Source organism: Camelus ferus, chromosome 34, assembly GCF_009834535.1.
Source record: "Camelus ferus isolate YT-003-E chromosome 34, BCGSAC_Cfer_1.0, whole genome shotgun sequence".
Classification (NCBI taxonomy): domain Eukaryota; kingdom Metazoa; phylum Chordata; class Mammalia; order Artiodactyla; family Camelidae; genus Camelus; species Camelus ferus.
This window is the reverse complement of record NC_045729.1, coordinates 17,358,864-17,380,006: the sequence shown is the minus strand read 5'-3', so window position 1 is coordinate 17,380,006 and position 21,143 is coordinate 17,358,864. Positions and strand designations below refer to the sequence as shown.

The window sequence follows — 21,143 nt, the reverse complement described above, 5'->3', positions numbered from 1 at the left end:
CCAGAGGTCACTGAAAGCTAAGAATAAGAAGGGTCATGGAGTTCCCAACACTATTTGCCAGAAAATCAGGGCGAACTTTTCATTTCCCACCATGGAAGTGGTTCTGAATGCTGGCTCTGGGGCTCGTTCTAGTGCTGTCCGTGTTTCTTTCCATCTCTCCCTCTCCTGCAGTCCCATTCTCAATACCTCCCTCTCTCTTTTTCTCTCTTTCCCCCCACCCCTCCACTTCTATTTATAACAACCATTGGCAATTCTTGGCTTACAACGACATCAGTACTTTATGCCTCTGCTTCCCAAATCTCAAGAGAATTTGGCGAGCCAGACAGGTTCACATGCCACCCAGTGACTAGGACCCACCTGGGGCAGAGACTTCCATCATCAAACCTTACCCACCTAGGGAAGGCAGCCCCCAAAGTGTACAAACTTAAGATGCCACAGCCAGGTGGTACGCTGACCCCGTTCTCTTGACTTCAGCTTACACTTCAGGGTAGGGCAGCTCTTTACTGAAAACGTAACCCAGTAAGAGCGGGGAGGGTCTAGCTCAGTGGTGGACTGCATGCTTCACACGCACGAGGTCCTGGGTTCAATCCCCAGTATCCCCTCCAAGAACTCTAACCCTCAACTTTCAACATGGGGGCCATTAAAGCCCCACTGTGTTTAAGTCAGTTTATGCCACTGATAGATCTGGAAAGTATACTCATAGTATTACTGGAAGATCTGATGGTCAAGGGCAAGGTCAGAGCCCCCAGGTGCTCTGGACAGACACATGCTTCTAGACCAGCTAAAGAAACTGCTAGCCTTGCTCCCCGACCTGCCAAGGCACACTCGTGCTGCTCCCCGCGGTGCATAGGGGTCGAAGCCTGTGTCCTTGGATAGATGTGAGCTTTAGTTCAAGATCTGTCCCTGGAAACCACTGTCATCTTTCTAAGCTGAAGTTCCTTTTTATGTAGAATGAGCGGTATCTGCAAGACGATTTCTGTACTTAACGATTTTGTACATCTCACCTCCCAGTGCCCCTCGGTTTAACGTGGTGTGGGCTGACTTCACGCACCCTGCCGGAGCAGGTTTAGATGCTACCAGAAAAGGCCTCCAGCTGGTCCAGACCCTGTGTCCAGTGGATCTGCAGACCGACGTCCAGCACGCGGACAGACAGCCTGGCACGCCAGCAGTGCCCCTTGGGCAGGGCAGGGCAGGGGGGTAGCAAATCCGCCTGCACATGACTGAAGTCCAAGAGTTAGACTCTTTAAAGCCCCAAGATGCAGAAGTGCCAGAAACCTCTTGGCTATATAAATCAATATCTATGAATAAACGGATCATCTGTTCTTGGATCTGACCCTGATCTTGAGCCTTTCTGGTTGGCTAGAGTTAAACCCTAAAGTTACCACTCCTGGGACCAGAATACCCTTCTATTTAAATCACATACAGGGAAGGCGGTTTAACTCAGTCATCGGGGTTGGGAAGACCAAACCGGTTCCTCTCTTGCATGATCTCAGACTGAGTCTGAGCATATGCAGCCACCCCACAAACACCTGCCTTTGGGCACCGAGGTGTCCCTGCTGGGGAGGTGTGAAGACACGCCCAGGGCCCTCGCGGCTGCAAACACAGCCGGGCACTTCGGCGGCGGCGGCACTGGCAGCTTCTACATCAGACACTCTTGGGGACAACGGTTCGAGAAAGCCCCCCACTGGCCCTTCAATACATTGCTCCAGGTTTTGGCTTCTGTCGTGTCATTGTTCTTTTTTTTAAATACATGAGATCTGATCTTTGATCAGGTCCTTTGGGGGGACTATCCCGTAACCAAGGTACAAAAAGGTTAAAGCATTTATTCTCCTCTGCTCGTCTTCTTTTTATGTGCCCAGCTCGGGACAATTTTCTGTTTCTTGGCTTCAATGACCCCCTGGGCTGACGGACTGCAGTCATGACCCTAACCTGGTCCCTTCAGGAATTCCTGCTCCTCTCTCTGGGACTTAGGTGGAAACTGCCCCTTAGGTTTCCTACCATCATTTCAAATGCAACATAATTAAACTCAAATTCACTATATGTGCTGTAAAATCAGATTCTATTCGCATTTTCTCAGACCTGTCAACGGACCCATGATTTCTCAGTTCTCTGACCTGGGTCCAAACTTGGGAGATATCACTGACTCAGAGTCTCTCTTACATCTCTTGTCCCTGGCTCTGTAACATATTCTATTAAACAGCTCATCTCTCTGTCTCTTAACTCCTTCCACCACTCTCCTACCATGGTTCGCAGGTGAAGGATGTAGCACCCCAGCTGCTCCCCGTTCGTTCCCCCAATTCTAGTCCACTTTCCTCTCTGAGACCAGATTAATTTCCCTAAGCCTACACGTTCTCCTCTAATTCCCTGGCCCTAAAAAGGTCAGTTACTTCCTACTGCATCACATTAAAATTCCTGTAAGATTGCAAGACTTCCCATTAGCTACCTCATCCTACCTGTCAAGTTCAACACTGCTCTAGCTTACACGACTCCAGGAGTTTCTCTAATCTTCTGTTTCCTCTGTCATCTATTATTCTCTGTCATTATCTCCCCAGCACTCCCCTTGTGGACCACGTCGTCCAGCTCCTGAGGGTTTACCTAATGTCCCCAAGTCATCCCCACGCCCACGACCTGGCCCACGCCGACACCCCTTCCAGGACATGTTCTCTTACTGTCCCTCAGCTCCTCGGGGCCCCTCCAAGGAGCCTCCCCTTTCCATCCAGCCCCCCTGAGCTCCCTCTCCTCTGAACACTCACAGTGCTCACGGTCCACACTAGATACAATCACTGAGAAACCTGCAATGTCTTACCTGCTCTGCCTGTTTCCTTCCCAGCCCCACCCCAAACCAGCCTCTCCTTGACGGTAAGGATGGGTCTACATACTTTTTTGTCTTCTCCCTAATTGTCCAGTAAAAGGCACTCAGTATTTGTTGATTCATCAAAATTGACTGATAGTGATGGGGGGGGGGGTAGGAGACAGAGGGAAAGGAGAATGATTAAATTCTAGGTCATCCAGATAATTACTTGGATTGATCACTTCTGGTCCTCCGCTGCCCTCCTGCTCCCGACCACTTTACCTGCAGAACTGAACCTCCTGGTCAAACTGCGAGTTCTCAGGCTGCGTGCCCGCCTTCAGCTGGCTGACGTTGAAAAAGGAGAGGGTGTGGTTGACAAAGCCGTGCAGGGTCCCGTTGTGACTGTAGGAGTACTGGTACACCAGGCGGGGGATGAAGTCGGAGGTGACGGCGATGACAAAGGCCTGGGGGCAGAACCACAAGCGCCCGAGGAATGGTCAGGATGGGTGCTCCCAGGGGCACAGGTGCATCCGGCTAAGAGGCTGTCCCCACCCACCTGGGCTCCCCCTGCAGAGACGCTGCTCTGACTGACACGGAGTCCTTTCCCCTGAGCTCATGCAGCTCACTTTCCTGGCTCTCCCATCTTGGACATGCCTAAGGAAACCCACAAGGCAGCGGCCATCACGAGAGCAAACTGCAACCACCGTAGCAAAGGATGCTAAGTCAGTTTGGACCATGGGTGCGGGAGGTGTAGATCACCTCTGAGGTGTTTGAATGGACGCTGGCATTGGGCACGCCAAAACGGAGTGGAAGATTTTCTGAGAAAATGACCAACAGTGATGAGCGTGCCCCGTACGTGTGATAGGCAAGGACACTGAATGACCAAGGACATCTAGTCCTGAGTGACCCCAGAAAGCCAGGAATACCAAGGCTGTGGTCCCACAGTCAACCTCAATCTGACCACCATCTCTCAGCCCTCGTGAGCACATATGTAACGAAATCGTCCTCTTGTCCATTTTTCTTAGAAGAAGTGAGACACGGAGAGGGGAGGGGGGGTCCTGCTGGATGGAACCGCACAACCCCGACGTGGTGCCTGGCACACCTAAGCGCTCCGTAAGTGTCTACGGCGCGAACCAAATGACACATGAATGATGGCCTGTTTGAATGTGGGGGGACTTCCTGCCAAGAAAATCTTAAATCTTTCCGGCAGGTGTCTACACTGTCCTCCACACCGACAATTAAAGCCCTTTAAAAAATGAAGTTTCGGTAGTTTTCTTCATGTGTACGTGAGTGTCCATGGCTGTAACCACTTCTGAGAATGGGGCGCTTGCTTATAACCACAGCTGCAACCCCCTTAGGACTTGCCACGTGTCCTTCCGTCATCCTGTTTAACTTCCAGAATGATCCTGTTTGGTGAGGACTAGCAACTCCCTCCCATTTTTACAGAGCAGTAAAGAAGTCTTAGGCCAGGGAAGGTAAACGTCCTGTCATTCTGTTGTCGAGAGGAAAAGGGCTTGGTACTCAGGGCCTCTTTTCTAGAAGATTCCAAAGTAGCTACGGGGAGGGAGGGTAGAGCTCAGTGGTAGAGCGCGTGCTTAGCATTCACAAGGTCCTGGGTTCAGTCCCCAGTGCCTCCTCTAAGAATAAAGAAATAAATAAACCTAAGGAAAAGGAGAAGTAGCCACAGATCCGTGTTCCAAATGGCACCCGGCTTCTCAGCCCTGAGGTGTGCGCTTCCTGCGTCAAACACTCCAAACGCGACAGGCTGACCCCCTCTGCCTGTCCTCACGCCCCTGCCACCTGGCGTGTTCCGAGCAGGGAGCAACGGCCGGCGTCAGCATTTCTCTCGCAGTGGGAAAAGGGCTCTGGCTCTCTTGATGTGCGATATGGGGGCTGAGACTTTCTTGGGAGGTGGAAGAGGGGGCCCCGCCGGGCCACGGAATGCAGACGCCAAAGGAGCTGCTGGCTCGGGCCCAGCAGGAGGTCCTTGGAAAAGTGGTCCCGTCCAGCAAGGCAGTGAAGGAGGGCGGAGCAGGCAGACCCCGCTCTTCCAGGTCCTATCTGAACCTGCACAGTCCCCGGGGATAATTCGGGTTTCACGCTGACAATTCGGAGGGGCCGTAATTAGGAGCTGCAGCCTGGGCCGGGCTCCAGGTGCGGTGTGTCCGGAGCAGAAAAAGAAAGGACAGAGATGGACAGATATGTGGAATTCCTTCCTCATTATCCTTGGCTCCGAGGAAAGATCTGATATGGACTTTTACGGCCGAGGCATGCATTCTGGTGGGTAACTACCTTTCTTTCTCCCGGCGAAATGAACGGCAAGGCTGCACAGTCTGGCGACAGTGTGGCGAGTTTGAAGACAGGTACGCACTACTATTGGGGGGTGGGGGCAGCTGCCTTAGCCAGAGCTCCAGATGGAAGGGTCTGGGGGGTTACAGGACTGCCTTCCTGCTCTGAAGACCTCAGCTCCTCTGGAAAGCCCTTTCCACAGAGCGAGGGTGTCACGAGTGCAAACACTTACATTGCTGATGACAGAGAACTTGCCAATTCCGGAGAGGATGTCAAACCAAATCCCTGTGAGACAGAAAAGAAGGGCGTCTGGCTCGCTTCAGCCCTCGGCCCAGTGATGACAAGGCCGCGGCTCAGAGCGACGCTCTGCAGGTGAGTTACCAGCGCGGCCCTGCCGGGCGCCCCAGGATGGGCTTGTCTGGACAGGCCCAGGTGCCCCGCTGCCTGGAAACCCGGGGGCAAGTGGGGCTGCAGAACGTGGCCTCCAAAGGCCTCCGTGCACCTGAGGATGCGAGGGTGAGGGGGTGACGAGGCAAAGGGACTACCCAGCCCTCTTGATTCCTGCCAGAAGGTGGGGTGGGCGGGTTAGGGGACGGGGGGAGGGTTGGAGGGAGGGCCAGGGATGGGCTGCGGTGGCCTCGGAGCAGGGCACGTACCGATGTCTTTGGTTCTCACGGCATCTGGCCGCCTCAGCTCCGTGACGAACTTCTTGGCATCGAGCCGCACTTCGATGACGTTGTTGAGGAGGGCAAACACGGGCGCCAGAGGGAAGGAGGCCACAAAGAGGGTGACAAAGCCAAACTGGATGACTGAGAGAGACAGAGAGAGAGACAGCAGGCTTTAGACACCCCACGCCCTGCGGCTCTGGCGCCCGTCTTTTCTGCCCAGGGTCCCTCTTTCTGCCCAGGGTCCCTCTATGTGTCCTCACGGGAGGGCACAGATCCGCGTGGGCGAGGAGCGGCAAGAAAAGGCCAAGCCTTGCCTCTTTCCTCTCCTTCACCTTTTATCTCCAGGCACCAGTCCCGGCCCCTGAACTCACAGGTCGACAAACTTCTTCAGCCAAGGTCCAGAGAGTAAAATTTTTTTTAATTAAACTTTCATTGATTTACAATATGGTGTTAGTTTCAGGTGTACAGCAACGCGACTCAGTGATTCGTGTACATATATTTGTTTACATGTATACTCTTTTTCAGATTCTTTTCAAGTAATTATAAGATATTGAATATAGTTCCCTGTGCTGTACAGCAGGTCCTTGCTGTTTATCTATTTTATGTACAACAGTTTGTGTCTGTTGATCCCAAATCCCTAATTACTCTCCTGCCCCTTTGCCCTTAGGTAACCGTAAGTTTGTTTTCTGTGTCTGTGAGTCTGTTTCTGTTCTGTAAATATGTTTATTTGTATTATTTTTTAATTTCACATGTAAGTGATGTCACATATCTGTCTTTCTCTGACTGACTTCACCTAATACCATGATCTCTAGGTCTGTCCATGCTGCTGCAAATAGCATGACTTCATTCTTCTTTCCGGCTGAGCAGAGAGTAACTATTTTTCTGTTTGCAGGCCATATGGTCTTGCCATGATGTAACTCGGCCACTGCAGAGTGAAAGCAGCTGTAGACAAACGTGGACCAACAGGCTTGGTTGTTTTCCAGTAAAACTTTATTTACAAAAGCAGTAAATAAAGTGGGCTGGATTCACTGGCCAACCCCTGCCTGTCTCTTAAAAACCATCTTCCAAATGTGGCCTCTTCTTTCCCTACCTGCAGTCACTGCCTTTATTTAGAAGTGGACTCATTCATCACACCTTTATTGAGAGCGCACGGAATGTCAGGCCCTGTGCCAAGTATTTCAGGAGGCAAAGGTCTGGACCTGCCTTCCAGGAGCGGGGAGTAAAAGCAGAAGGGAGAAATGTACAAAGATGCGCAACGGGACGTCTGTGTGTCAGGAGAGAAGGAAGAATGTGCTGGAGAAGTGGGGGCCAGAAGGGGAGAGCTCGAGCCCGCTCAGGGTGGGGACTAAGGGGCATCGCCATGCGGACACCTGAGCTTAGCCCTGAAGGAGGGGCCTGTCCTTCCAGGCTGAGAGCATCCCAAGCCCAGAAGGAGGGCAGGCAAAGGAGTGGAGGCGGCCGGTGCCAATCAGATGGCTGCAAGGAGTCCAGGCCCCCACCCTTTCTACCTGGACCACTGCCCCCACCTCCTACCTGGTCTCCTTGTCCCTGGTCTTCACACCCTTCTGCATCAGTTCAGCCCCAACTCCCCAGTGATCTGACCCCGTCACTTATCTACTCATAAGCATTTCTGTGGGCGCCCCTCTTTACTACATAGAATCCAGATTCCTGTATTGGGATACAGGTACTTGACAATCTGCTCCCAACCTGTCTCTCTAGTGGGAGTCCTGCCTCCCAATGTAATAGGAAGAGCAAATCTGACTCCATGTTAGATCTATTCCTTTAGCTCTAACCCTGTGCTTGGTCATGCTGCTTCTGCACCTTTTGTAGAAGAATGTCACCTATAGCCTGAAATAGGCTAGCCATTCTCAAGGCTCTGACCTTTAAGGGTATAACATTTTCCCATTCATATAGAGATAAAAAGCTGTGGAACAGAGAGAGTAACACTTGTCTTGTTGGAGGTTTACGGGGATGTCGTGACCTGACCTGGCTGGACAGCTGCAAGAACAAAGGATTCTGACACCAAGAAGTTTTGCAACAACCAGTCACACTCCCTCCCCTTTTTAGTTATAAAAGGAGCCTGAATTCTAACTCAGATAAGATGATTCTCCAAGACATTAGCCCCCTACCTTCTTGGTCTGCTGGCTTTTCAAGTAAAGTCGTTATTCCTTGCCCCAGCGTTTTGTCTCCTGATTTATTGGCTGCTGTGCGGCGAGCAGATCGAGTTTGGAGTCTGTAAGACCAACAGCTCCACCTTCCAGCACTCTGAGCATCCCACCCTCCAGATTTCTCCCCAAACACATCAGCGTCCTCCAGTCGCTGGGGCATAAGCACCAATCTCCAGCCAGCCAGCAAACTTGTCTGCTGCCCAAGAACATTCAAATGCCATCCCCTTGATGAAAGCCATTATCCCCTCCTCCACCTCCCACACCCTCCATTACAGCCACCACTGCTGCTGCTGTGATCAGTCTACCCATGTGTCTTTATTTCCCCCGAGGAAGGCAGGGCTCCATCCAACGTCGGGGCTCAGGACGTAGGTGCTGATGCAAATTCAGTCCTGAGTCTCAGGAAAGCCAGTCTCTTAGGACTTCCCTGTTTACTAAGTTATTTACCTTCCCTGTGTCTTAGTTAACTTCAGTTGAAAGCTGTGGAAAATAATAATAGGCTGTCCTGAGGGTAAATGATACTGCACGTAAAAAGCGGTCAGGGCAACGTCACTTAATAACTGCTCCATAATGGTAGGCGTTCCGTGCACTGCTGCACTTCCTGGAGTCCACAGCAGCGAGCACGGCGTCTGTCTGCAACAGACACAAATTTAAGGTGGGTGTGAACACTGTACAAGAGTCAGGAGGCCCGACCTCCGGCCCTGGATACGTTTCTCACCAGCCACAGTTCCCTGGGCAAGTCTCTCTGTGTCAGCGGGCTTCAGCATCCTTGTCAGACCGGGTTAAATTCCCTTCAGGTCTGATTTGCTGTGATGCTGTGGGTCTCATTCTCTGGGACAAGCTTCAAGATCCTAGGACATCCAAATTAAGAATGAAGAACCAGGCTCCAAACTTCAAATTAATTAATTAAAATAAAGTGTTCAAAGAGGATTAAGCCTAACCACAGTCGAAGTTTCAAGACAGAGAACGTGCACAGAACCTTCCCGGCACAACTGCTTTTGCCTTGGCAGTTCGCTGGGGCCCCCAGGCATGGGCTCTGGCTCCTGCTGGCCCGGCGGTATCACGGCCGAGGGCCGTGGCACCTGGTGGACTTCCCGCAGGCCCGAGGAGACCAGCCACTGCCAGTGGGTGACCAGACACACTGGAAGGCACAGCTCTGTCAAGGTTGGGTCCTTGGAATGACCGCCTGGCTAGCCGGCTGGCCGAAGCGGAGAAGAAATCTTCAAACACAAGCTCTGGGAGCGAGTTCAAAACGCAAGGTCTATTCCGTCTTTTAAACAAGGCTTTGCTGCGGAATTCACTCAGAGTCAGGGGTGGGGCGAGGGCAAGCGGGGGAGGAGGGGGGAGGGAATTAACGAGGAAAGCAAAACAGATGTCAGACTAGTTCTCTGAAACCTGCAAAATGCTTGTCTGTATTTACGTGCAGACATGAACGTATCTTTATCGGTGGAGCTCTAAGTGGGTCTTCTTGAGTCCAGTGAGCCCAGGTCTACAGAGCGAATGTGCTAAGTGACTTCCCCCAGCAGAATGGCTTAAAAGCTCCAAAGCCCCCATGAGGACTTTGCAGGGAGACTGACGGGGGAGGAAAGGGGCAAGTGACCTCCGAGTGACCACACGTGCACCTGGAATGCCTCCCCCACACTCACGCGAACGGCACTGAGAAATCCAGTGTCCTGCCAGGATCACGGAAAAAGAGAACTTTCCACTTACTCCCCTTCCTTTCACATTAATCCCAGGGGCAGAGACGAACCCTCTCCTCTGGGGCTGCCTGGATGGTCTGCTGCTTCACCTTCGAAAACTCTCCAGACACAGGGTCCCTGGGTCCCTCTCTATGGACACAAACAACACCCAGTGGTGACTCGATGCTAACAGGGCCCAGAAAGCATCCCAACCCGTAACACTTCTTGTCCACTTCCCCTTGCCAGGTACGTCTGTGTGTCCAGAGCCGGATAACCTTAAGAGAGTGGACTCAGCCAAGGCCAGTGACAGCACGCGCCCGTCCCTCCTCTGTTGTTACTCCAGGCTGCCCTGGCCTGAGAGAAGCCACTCTCTGAAGATGCTCCATTGCTGCAGGTGTTGCCTGCTTGGACTGGGTACGCAGCGTAGTTCCAGGAATCAACCCAAAGAGGCCAAGACAAATAGGCAGCTTTGTTTCCTCTTGAGGAGAAGAAAATATAAAAAAACAAGCAAGTCTTGGATTTGGCATTTGTCTGCTAGACAAATGCCAAATCCAAGACTTGCTTGTTTTTTAAACATCAAAGGTCTAAGTGCTGTATCAGATGGGCATCCTTCTGGGGTCACTTCAGAGGACACAAAGATACCGGTCTTCACCAACACGAGACTGGCTTCTAAAAACAGCCTCCACGAGCTGAAAGCAGGGCCGGAAGCCCTCCGTGAGCTGCGTTAAAGAAGCCGGCCCCGCTTGCCCGGTAACAGATTCAACCTGGCCAAGCCAGTTAGGGAGGAATTCACAAGCTGATTTTCAACTAAACCTTCACACAGCCTGCTGGAAAGGGCTCCGGTAAGTCTGAGCTGAAAGCAGGAAGACTGGAAACCCTCGTAGGACAAACCCCGTTGGCTTCTCTTCTCCATCCCCAGCAGCTGGGCTCCTTTAAAAATATGTTAACTACCAACCCTTCGCTGCCTGGTGCTGGAGACAATTAAAGCCTTGGCCTTGATTACCTGGGCTTAGGTCAACATAGCAAGGAGGAGTGGATTAAACGAAACAAGATGGCATCCAGCGAGGGCAATTCCAGGACAATCTGCTTAAAGAAGAAGATAGCATGTTTGGTATAGAGTGAACCGGCCAGGATGGGTGGAAAACCACTGGATGGAACATGACTTGGATCTGTTATTCATTTGTTTAAACTGCTTCAGTGACCACAGCAACCTCCCCCAACAGTCACACACACGCAGACCCACACACCCTCACACACGATGCCGTCCGGATCCCTGGCGTGGCTCTCAGGGCCCTCTGTGATCTGACCCTCACTTATTTTTCCAGGTGCACACCCTCCTCGCCCACACTCTGCCTGCTTTTCAACCATTTCAAAACCATTTGTACTTCCCCAAACTCATCACGTTTGCCGTATTTCTGAGCTTTCGTACATACCACGACAATCTGCCATTTTCCTTCTCTTCTGGTCCTCTGGATAAATTACCATTTATATTTCAGGTTCAGCTCAAGCTTAACCTTCTCTCTGAAGACTCTCCCGGACCCTGCTCCCCACCCGCTACCCCCCGGAAAGCACTGGGAGCCGTGGGCACCTCTCCTCCTCCCTCCCTCCCACAATGCCTTGCACCTGTCGCTCTACTGGTTTATCTGACTTGCTCCCTGGTTCGTGAGCCCCTTGAGGCCACGGACATATCTGACGCTTTTCCGAGGCCCCACAATTTTGTGTGGTGCCTATCCCATAGCAAATGTTCAGAGGTTATCTTGTTTCATGAGCACAGACTTACTGTCACCAGCCATAAACACAAAACACACCCAGAAGAAGACAGGCGACTGAAATGTGGGGCTGGAAATCCCTGCGCTCAGTGTGAGGTGAGGCAGGACATGCGGGGCTAAGACGTCCACAGCGCAGTTCTCAGGGCTGCCCATCCGCACAGACGGCTCTGAAGACGGCTGGCTGTAAAACTGGTCAGTTAGGAGGGTCTCATTCTAAAGAAAATCATTACAGCTTTCATCCTCTCCCCCCTAACCTTTTTATTATTTAGTAAAAGCAAGCTAGTCTGCTTCAGGGGGTGAAAAGCTGGAGGTTTAAGAATCCTCCACATCGTGAACCACTAGAAGTAAGGCCAGGGATTGAAGACACTGGCGTGGGTTTGTCTTCTCACTCAGGAGGCGGTGACTGAGAGGGTTCAGCCAGAAACAGCCCATTCATATCATCACTTAGGTAAAAACACAGCAAGGGAAGGTCAGCACTATTTGTGTCATCAGCCCGTATTTCCAGGCTGTGCCCAGCGCTTCCCTTCTCCTAAGGACAGGGGAAGCCGGCTGTCCTCAGCACTGAGTGTCTGGTGTGAAAAAGAATTGCAGGTGTTGATGGACCACGTAAACAGGAGACGATGAGAAGAAGGCGTCTGTGACGGTTCCTTGGCATGGACCTCTGGTGCTTAGGAAAACAGTAGAAGTCTCGACAGGATAAGAAGGGTCTCAGTGCCCATCATTCACCATTCATTCATTCTCTCATTCATCCAACCAGCATTTACTGAGCACATCCTAGATACTGGGTACCATGCTTGTTGCTAGGAAACAAAGATGCAGGGATGACTGTGTCATCCTTCCAAGAGCTCACAGGATGCAGTGGAGAAGATGGACAAGGAAGCAAATCCTGCCCGTATCTTAGAGTTAGACCGCTAATGGCAGCATTAACAGAGTGCACTGAGTCCCAGGGAAGGAGTACCTCACTCTCACCAGCGGGTCCCTGGAGGTTCCAGAGATTCATGACCCCTGGGCTTGCCTTGAAGAATAAGTAAAGAAGCATCTGAAGGTTTGCTATGCGGTTGGTAATGAAGATCTTTCCTGCAAATCCACTGATCCAAACTCACAAACTACTTAGGAAATAAAGACAAGGAGTGGAGTTCCCTTTCAATCCGCACAGTCACCTGGGGTTTATATAATGGGTTGGGCTCAGTTCAGAAACCCTGGAAGTCATCACAGGAAAGGACAGGCTTGAAGTCAAGGCTTAAGTATTAAGAGTTTACTGCAGACAAATCGACGCAGCACCAGGACAGATCTGCAAGGCACGTTTTCTTCATTTCTTTGTGATTAAGGGAGGCTCAGTCCCCACTTTTCCTCACTTCCCACATGCACTGTGAAATATTAACTCCCTTCAGATGGAGAAGGGGGGAACAATGACTTCTTGAGAGTCCTGCCACTCAAAACCTCAAAGTCTAGTTATAACAGCTGATCTCAGGTTCAGAGCAGGATACAGACCAGTCCATAAGCAGCCCTCTTCGCTGCCTGGGAAACAGAGGCTAGGGTGGTGGGAGCCTTCAGGTGTGAACCCTGCTGGTGGCCACAGGACACGGCAAGAGAACGTGGTTCTCAGCCACAGGAGACTTAAAGGACTGAACACTATGGTCTTCTGGAAACCCTGCCCATTGCTCCCTTTCCATATCCTCTCAGCAAAACTCCAAACCCTCAGAGGTCGTGGAGCCTCAGCCACCGATTCCTGAACCTCCACCATGTGCAGGCAGCATGCTCTCTGGTTCACAAAATAGTCTTCAGTGCCCAGCACTATCACCTCCATTGTACCAGTGAGAAAACAGTCTCAGGGAGGTAAAACAGTGTTTCCAAGGCCACACACCTCGTAATCGATGAAGCTGGGAAACAAAGGTAGTTTGTGATGCCAACCAAGTTCAAGGTCCTTTCAGCACACAAAAATGTAAATATTCAACCCCAACTGCCACGGCGTCCCTCCCCCTGTACTCTTGTTCTCACGCACCCGAGGTTTCCTTTACTGGATCTTCTCCAATCTGATTTCTGGTCTTGTCTGAGAATGAACTTTTATCAAGACTCGCATCACCATCAATCTACACAGGTATTTTCCCTTTCCAAAGTGTCTCCATCCACGGACACGGGGCTTCCGTGGCTGGGGGGACCACAGCTGTTCCCAATGTGTTCTGTGTCATTGCTCCTGTCTGCCCTGCATTTGTGGCACCTCAGAAGTCATCAGTGGACCGAGTTCAGCTTCTTAAAAGTAGAATTGAGTTTGTGAGATCTACCGATTCCTTTCTGATTTTCAGAGAAACACCTGGCAAATTTCCAGCAAACGTTTGTTGAGTGAACAAAAAAATGGCCTGGCTTACTCGCACTTCTTTACTTTTTCCATCTGCAAAATGGGACGTGAAGGCCAGTTATTCATGCATCCTTCCTCCCATCCATCCATCCATCCATCCATCCATCCTCCCGTCTACCCAGCTGGGCTGGGGTAATGCAGTCAGGGAGGCAGAAGGGCAGTGAAAATCGTTAAGATTGAACTGAAGTTCCCCAGCATCACATCACTAAGGACCTTTGCTTGCTGTCCTCCTTTGCTCTCACATCTTCCCAAAGGGCTGAGGAAAAGCCAAGGAAAAGAACACACAAATGGGTTTCTGGAGTTTGAGGAAAACGGAAATAACAGAGAAAGGATAGAAAAACAAGCATGCAAACTCTGTGGACCCATACTTGGGCTACGGGTGAGCAACAGAGTTGACTCTGAGCTTCCTGGTTGAAAGAGCAAGAAGGGAAATGGGAAGGTGATCGAGATTTCAGTATTTTAACCTGAAATACTGCCTCCATTCATCCAGTCACTCAGTCGCTCCTCATTCATTTCTCAAGCACTGACTGGGCCCCTCCTACATGTCAGGAGCCTTCCAGGTGTGCTATCCAAAAGCACTCTTGCCTCTTCTCATAAGTCTCCACGGGGAAAGGGACTGTCAGGACAGATAATGACAAGCAATGTGTGCTTCCAGAGAAAAGGAGAGACATGGCCTGTGAGTCACCCTCCTTCCCAGAAATACTGGGATGAGACCCTGGATGCTGCCTGAATTGTGTTCAAATGGCATTTGGAGAAGATGGCAGGTGCCTGATTATCCAGGGGGATGACTCAGTTTGTATAAACAGGATGGCTCGGGGAGAGGAATTTCCTGGTTCTTTGAGCCATTGCCTTGGAGTGCACACTCTTGGAGTTCTGTGACAGGACAGGCAGGCTTCTGTGCTGATGTGCAGATATTCTGGAATATTTCATGGCTTACCACTAAGGCAGCCTTGGGTCTAGCTTTATACATGAGTCTCTCTTAGAAACTTGGAAATCACCCAATGTGGTCCTTACTATCCATGACCAAAGAATATGAGCATTGGAAGGCATCTTGGGTATCACCCAAGGCTCTGTCTGAGCCTCAGTCCCTTCTACTCTGTCTTCAATAAGTGGCCATTGTTCTTCGATCACTTCCAGGGCAGGCTACTCGATGATGCCTGGAGCCAGCTCTTTCCATTGCTCTTTATTCTCTGTCTCATTTGCAAGTCACTGAGACTGTGGGGCATTTGTTACAAAGCATTACCACAGCACTAGCTATTGCATGGGGTATTTGGCCTGAACTACCCAGATGATTTTACAAGTCCATCGATATGTATTGCTGGAAGAGACCTGCCCTTAGGAGGAGCGCATTCCCTAATTAAAAACACCTCAAAATAAGGAATCTTGGCCCCTGGCTGGGAGGGGAAGGAGGCAGACTGTCTCAGCCAAATCAGTATCACCAAGGTGTCTGCAGAGCTTGGATAAACAGTGATGTCTGCTGAATCAGCTAGTTGCTTTGTCTTCAAGGCCCTCACTATAGGATCACTTCTTACATTCTTCTTCCTTCACCACCAAACATTTATTGAGCACCTAGTGTGTGCCAGGCCCTGTGGTTAGGGGCTGTGAATGAATACGATACAAATCTTGCCCTCGAGACAAGTTCCCATCACAATTTAGTGGGTAACATGCAGTTAGTCACTTACTTATTTGATAGAACGGTGATAAAACTTTATCAAGAGATTCCTTTGGAACAGTCACTAACTCCTCCTAACAGGATTAAATTCCAGCTTGCATCTTTACGCCAAATTCCACCCTGCAGAAGTCAAAGGCGGCGAGGGTCCAGAGAACTTAGCTTGCAGCTTTTAAAGCAACTAAAGAATTTCCTCTCATCAGGCCTGGAGGAAAACTCCACAACCGGGCCGCACGGGGTCTGCGGCCAAGAAGCTTTGAAGCCCTCTTCTGGGGTTGGGGACAGTGATGATTAATGTCACGGCCTGCTCCTGAGCCAGCACCCTTCCCTCCCCTCGGGGCTGGGGGAGGGGGACAACCCTGGAAGTCCTTCTCAGTAAGCTCTTCAGGAAAAGGGTTTGATATTGGAGATTCCCTCGAAAGCCTGCTGCTCCCCTCACAGCTTTTTCCAGTCTAATCCCTCATTCTCAGGTTTCCCTTTGTCTGGAGTCAGCCCATCGCCACCACCAAGCCTGCCCAGAGGTGGTTCCCCTCCTCGGGCTTACCCCCAGCCCCCCTCCCCCTCCCACCCCCAGCTGCCCCTCCCCCAGGCCTGCCGGGCCCTGATTCCAGCTCAATTTAGAAAAATGTAAATATAATCCGTCTCTCCCTGCCGCCTCCCTCAACTGATGACCTGCCTCACCATCACAACTGAAGGCCCGGGGCACTTCCTGTCGCCGTGGGTGGTCGCGGCATCACCGGGAGGGGGGCTGACAGCTGAGAGCGGCCCGGATCGCCATGTCAGGCACACCGGAGGGCCCAGGCAGCTTCGGTTTCACGGCTCTCATTTTTTGTTCAAAGCCTAAAACAAGGGCCTTTCTGGGACTGGGGAGGGCCAGCCCAGCGGGGAGGAAAGAGGAAACCTCGCTCCAGCCCAGGCTGCCACTGCAGCCCCAGTCCCCGCAGGTCCCGGGGAGACTCCCCTGTGGAAAGGTCTGGGAAAGGCTCAGGCCTCAGTTCCACTCCTGGGCCCCTGGGGTGACCTGAAGCAAGGCGTATCATGCTTGGGGCCTCTTGGCTTCGAGGTGCCTCGAGGTGGTACGTGTGAAGCAGGATGTCAGCACTGGAGGGGACCCTGGGGGTTACCTGTTCCTTCATTCTCGTCAAGACACTCCATGAAAGGCGATTCCGCACAGCGCTCACGCCTACTGGGGTCGCCAGGTTTTGTGCCTGCAGAACACTCCCCGGTCCCTCCCCCCAAAATAATCTAGAAACGTGAGGAAGGGGGGGTGACACTGACCCTGTTTTGCCTTATAGTTAAAACCCACGTTAGCAGCAGTCGTGCGTTACTGGTGACACGCCACACAACTGGTTTTGCCCGCAGGCCGGCGAGGCTGCACCTCCGCAAGAAAAGCCCATCAGCGGCCTGACTCCCCAGGACACCCAGGAGGAGACAAGGCCAAGCGACGCTGAGACGTGCCCAAGGTCCCGCTGCTGGACTCACATCCGAGACCCCTGACACCCGGGGAAGACGGGGTGGAGAGAGGCTGCTCCCTCCGCCTTACAGCGGTCATCCGAAGAGCAAAGGGGCTTGGAAGACAGGGGCGCAGAGACATCAGAAATCATGGTATGATCGCCGTCCCCGAGTCTTACTGATCCACGCAAAGGGCAGAGCCACTGCCTCCAACAAGCTCTTGACGTCTGTGGACTTCGGGCTTCCCTCCCGCCAAGCCCCTTGCCAGCGCGCTACCTGCGAGCAGCAAGGACGGGTTCACATTACGCCTTCTCTTATTTCCCTGCCTTACTCCCTGGAAAGGAGCCCTGAAGAGGCCTGGGCTGGGGGAGGGGAGAAGGCAGAAGTGAAGGGGAGGGTGGGGGCTAGGGGCTGAAAGGAGGAGGAGGCAGAGAAAGAGAAAAAGGCTGACCACCATCCTTGAGAACCCACTCACTGGACTGTCAGCCTGTCAGAAACGGGAATTGACACCAGCATGACTGGAAGTCAGACTGTTTCAGCCTGGATACGGCAAAGCTGGATAAAGGACACCCTCATTCACTCAGCTGCCCCTTTGCAGTTTACCCAGGATGCTTTCAGGGCCCACGCAGAGCCCTGCGAGTCGAGGAAGCTGCCCTCAGAAGTCAGTTACCCACGGGCATCGCTGTCTTGGGAGGCAGCTCGTCAGGAACCCTGTGGAAGCGGGGAGGGGGGAGGGGAGGGAAGGGAAGGGGCCCTTTGAGAGGAGACAGAACTGGTTTGGGCCACGTGCGTGAGAAGGCACAGGGAATCCCAGGGCCAGGGGGACATGCACGGTCAGGCAGAAAACGAGTGACATGGGGGCTGTGGATGGGGAGTGGTCGGTGGGGTTCGTTTTGGTGGGACTAAGAATGTGTAAAAGAATCTAAAGCTAAATCAATGGAAAAGATGTCTTTCCGAGGCCTGTTTGGGATATGAGAACTCTGGGGGTTTTAGACAACGGGTGGTGAGACCAACACCACCCCACAAAGAATCAAGAAGGCAGGAGGAAGCTGCTACTGCTTGCAAGTGGCGGCACTGAGGGCGCAGCAGAGAAAGCAGAGGGCGCGGGAGGCCAAGGCGCCGACCGGAAGGGGGAAGCTTCCAGAGAAAGATCAAGCCGGCTGGAGGGGAGGTGCGGAGACAGAGCGAATGAGCAGTAGTGTTGCGGCTTCTCAGCCAGGGGCCTGGAGGGTGGGGAGACTGTGAGTGTGGTGGAGAACTCAGAAGGTTGTCAGGGAACCAGGTCTCCCAGCCGAAGGGCTGAGCAGTGGTAACCCCGGATGGATTCTCTCTCTGGCCTTGTGCTAAGTCTCCAGACCAGCCTGGGGATGCTCCCGTTTCCGGCGCGGAGTCTGTCCTGCCTCCGGAGGTGGCTGCTAAAACCCAAGGAAGTTTGGTGGCTGAGCAGCCACAGGCTGAAGGAAGAGCACACGCAGCCCTCTAGGACAGTCCCCTGCACGGCCGCACGGGAGCTGCGAAGGCCCAGACTGTCCGAAGCCAGCAGAGGCGGCTGCGTTGTTTTCTGCGCCAACGAGGCTCTTTCTTGCAACTGTCTGCCCATCTCTGTCTGTTGCCGGGAGACCCTGAGGTCCTGGAGGGCCGGCCCCCTGTGATGCCTCTGCGATGGCAGGGCCTGACCCAGCACGGTCCCTCCCCGGGGATGGGGGTTGGCCAGGAGGGGGCGCTGCGGAGGGCCAGCCACGGACCTGGAGTTGCACTGACAACCGTCTAGGGGAGAGCACACACTCTGCCCCCGGGTCCCGGCTCGTGACTGGGTCCCTGAAGGCAGAGGAGCAAATTCAAACCAGAAGTGACTTTTCTTGGAGGGAAACCCTGATGATACACACAGCTCACTTTGGTCTTGAGAGATGAAAATTGCTGCATATAAATATATACATACATAAACACACCCCCCGTGAAAAGGGAGGCCGGCCCACGTGTCGTGGGATGAAAAGCAGTGCGGCCTCTATTTCTCTGCCACTGAAGGAAAGGGAGTCGGAGTGCCGTTCATTCGGGAAACAGTTCACTGAGCTCTCACAGGAGCTGGGCTGGGCGCTGCAACTGAGAGCAGTAAGACTCAGTGTTCCCCCCAGAGCAGCCCATTTCCTCCTGTACCAGAGCAGGTGCAGGAGGGAGGAACCGCAGATGCGAGAACTGGAAGATGCTCCTGAGAGACGGGTGAGCCTGAACAGCCCGGCAGGACCGGGCGGCAGGCGGACAGGGCAGGCTGGGATGCAAAGTGAGATCAGCAGACGCACATGTGCGGACCCTATGCTGGGGTCTGAGCTTCACAGTAACTAATGCGGGTGGATTTTAAGCAGAAAAAAATAGTAAGCTCTGAAGTGCATTTGAGAGAAGCTATTTTAAAAGGCGAGAAGGAAAAGGAGGAGAGGGAGTGAAAAAGGAAGCAGCTGGGATGCGTTTGCAGTCATTCCAAGGAGTGGCGAGGACTGACATGGAAATCCACAACTCTTAGCAGGGACTGTGGACGAAGGAAGTCACCTGGCCCACGAGTAAACAAAGGATGTCGCGGCCATCAAGCCGTCAGCCACTGCTGCCGCCCCAACATGTGTCCTGAGGGGACTCAGGAAGGAAAAAAACCGGACACTGGCTCCAGGCAGTTAAGGTGCAGATCACAGGAATGCTTTCAATGAGCCCCGACTCTTGTATCTTCCCAAACATAGAAAAGTGCTAAATTCATTAACTTGAGATGTCGTTTTATTTTAATTAATTTTTTGATGTTCTGACTCCCTGTTTTTTGTTTTGTTTTGCAAAAACTTCTATATACCCTGGCTCCTCCCTTACCTCTTTGGAACAGACCCTCTGAGCTGTCTGAGAGCCTGTCTCCCAGGCTGAAGTCCTCTGCGTGTCTGCCTAGTAAGACATGTTCTCAGCATTTAGGTAGTGCGGTTCTTTGTTTCTTTGTATTTTTCAGTTGACAAGGCAAAGTCAGTGAGGTAAGGAGCCATGGATCAAAAAGGCCCCAGATCGTGAGCATCCTTCTCCCCAGCCGGAGGTGATATAGAGTCAGAGAGGAGTCCCGGAGAAGGGGACGGGGTCCACACCAACTCATGGATGCACATGCTGAGCCCTGAAGTTCAAATCTGCGATTTCACAAGACAACTTGGGTGCAGCTACAAGGGCGCTGATGCCCGGGTCTCCGCGGGGGACCTGCCCCGGGGGCTTCCACCAGCTGGGTGATTCTTACGCGTCTTTGACGCTGGGCATGTCCCAAGAGCAGGGGAGACTGACAGCTCTCTGCCCTTCAAAAGAACGACCCGGCTTTCACTCCAGATAGACAAGGAAATGTGCAATTACAACACACCTGCCTTCGCCTCTAGTTTGACAGGCTTGTAAGCTCGTGACTAAGAAAAATGAGATTTCCTGTAATGACAATGTCAATGACAAGGAGAAATCCATCTCTTCACCCATATTAATGGCCCCAGGGCCTCAAAGCTTGGACTGCATTTAAGAAACCGTAAGAGGTTCTGCGGGGAGGGACGGATAATTGAATTCTTGAGTCAGGAAGACAATAGTGAATATTTTTTGGATGACTGGAGGAACAAAAGCTTGTGGGTTTTAGATACACAGATGACAAACAGAGCCCATCTGAGATGCTGGCCTTGACAAGTAGAGCCCTCAGGCCTGTGGCGTTTTCTAGAAGGACCAGCATCTTGAAACGTTTGCATGTCAGGCCTCTGCGTGCCATTCTTAGATGTGCCCTGGCGTCTCAGACCCTCCGTCTTTAAACATCACTGCCCAACCCTACTCTCATGGGATGGGAAGACCCTCCAGGGCTCACTCCATTCAGGGGCTTCAGACCTTTTTTAGTCCACTCCTAAATTAAAGAAAAAGAAATTGGCCTCCTGACACTAACGATGGCGGCGGATACCCACTGAGAGCGTGCACGGGCCCAGGCTGGTTTTTAACTAATCTATACTCACGTCCTCCTTCTCAGATGCGTCCTGTGAGGCTGGCGCTATTTTCATCAAACCCGTTTCTCAGATGAGGAAACTGGGCATGGCTGACTTTAAGCATCAAGCCCAGAGACCCGTAACCACAGCGCACTCAGGACTGGAAGCCCACCCCAGCCACACCAAGCTGCCACGGCTGGATGAAGGAAGCGTCTGGTAAAGTTCACCCTGCAGCCCAGTCTTTCATTCTACATGGAAGCAAATACCCGCTGAAGGGGCGAAGAGCATAATCCAGAGGTACCAGGAATGGAAGAAATCTAACTTAGAAGTGTGGTTCCTGTGACGGAGGCAG

General features: G+C 52.2%; 1 protein-coding gene across 3 annotated transcripts in view; it reads right to left on the bottom strand.

Annotated features, from left to right (window-relative positions):
• Positions 1–21,143, bottom strand: part of ANO2 (anoctamin 2) — a 253,652-nt gene that overhangs the window by 7,552 nt on the left and 224,957 nt on the right. For all 3 annotated transcript variants that reach the window (XM_032473471.1, XM_032473473.1, XM_032473472.1), the window contains 3 exons: positions 5,737–5,889; positions 5,313–5,365; positions 3,074–3,255 (listed from right to left, as the gene is read on the bottom strand). In XM_032473471.1, coding sequence (XP_032329362.1) covers positions 3,074–3,255; positions 5,313–5,365; positions 5,737–5,889 — 388 coding nt within the window. The remainder of the gene's footprint in view (positions 1–3,073; positions 3,256–5,312; positions 5,366–5,736; positions 5,890–21,143) is intronic.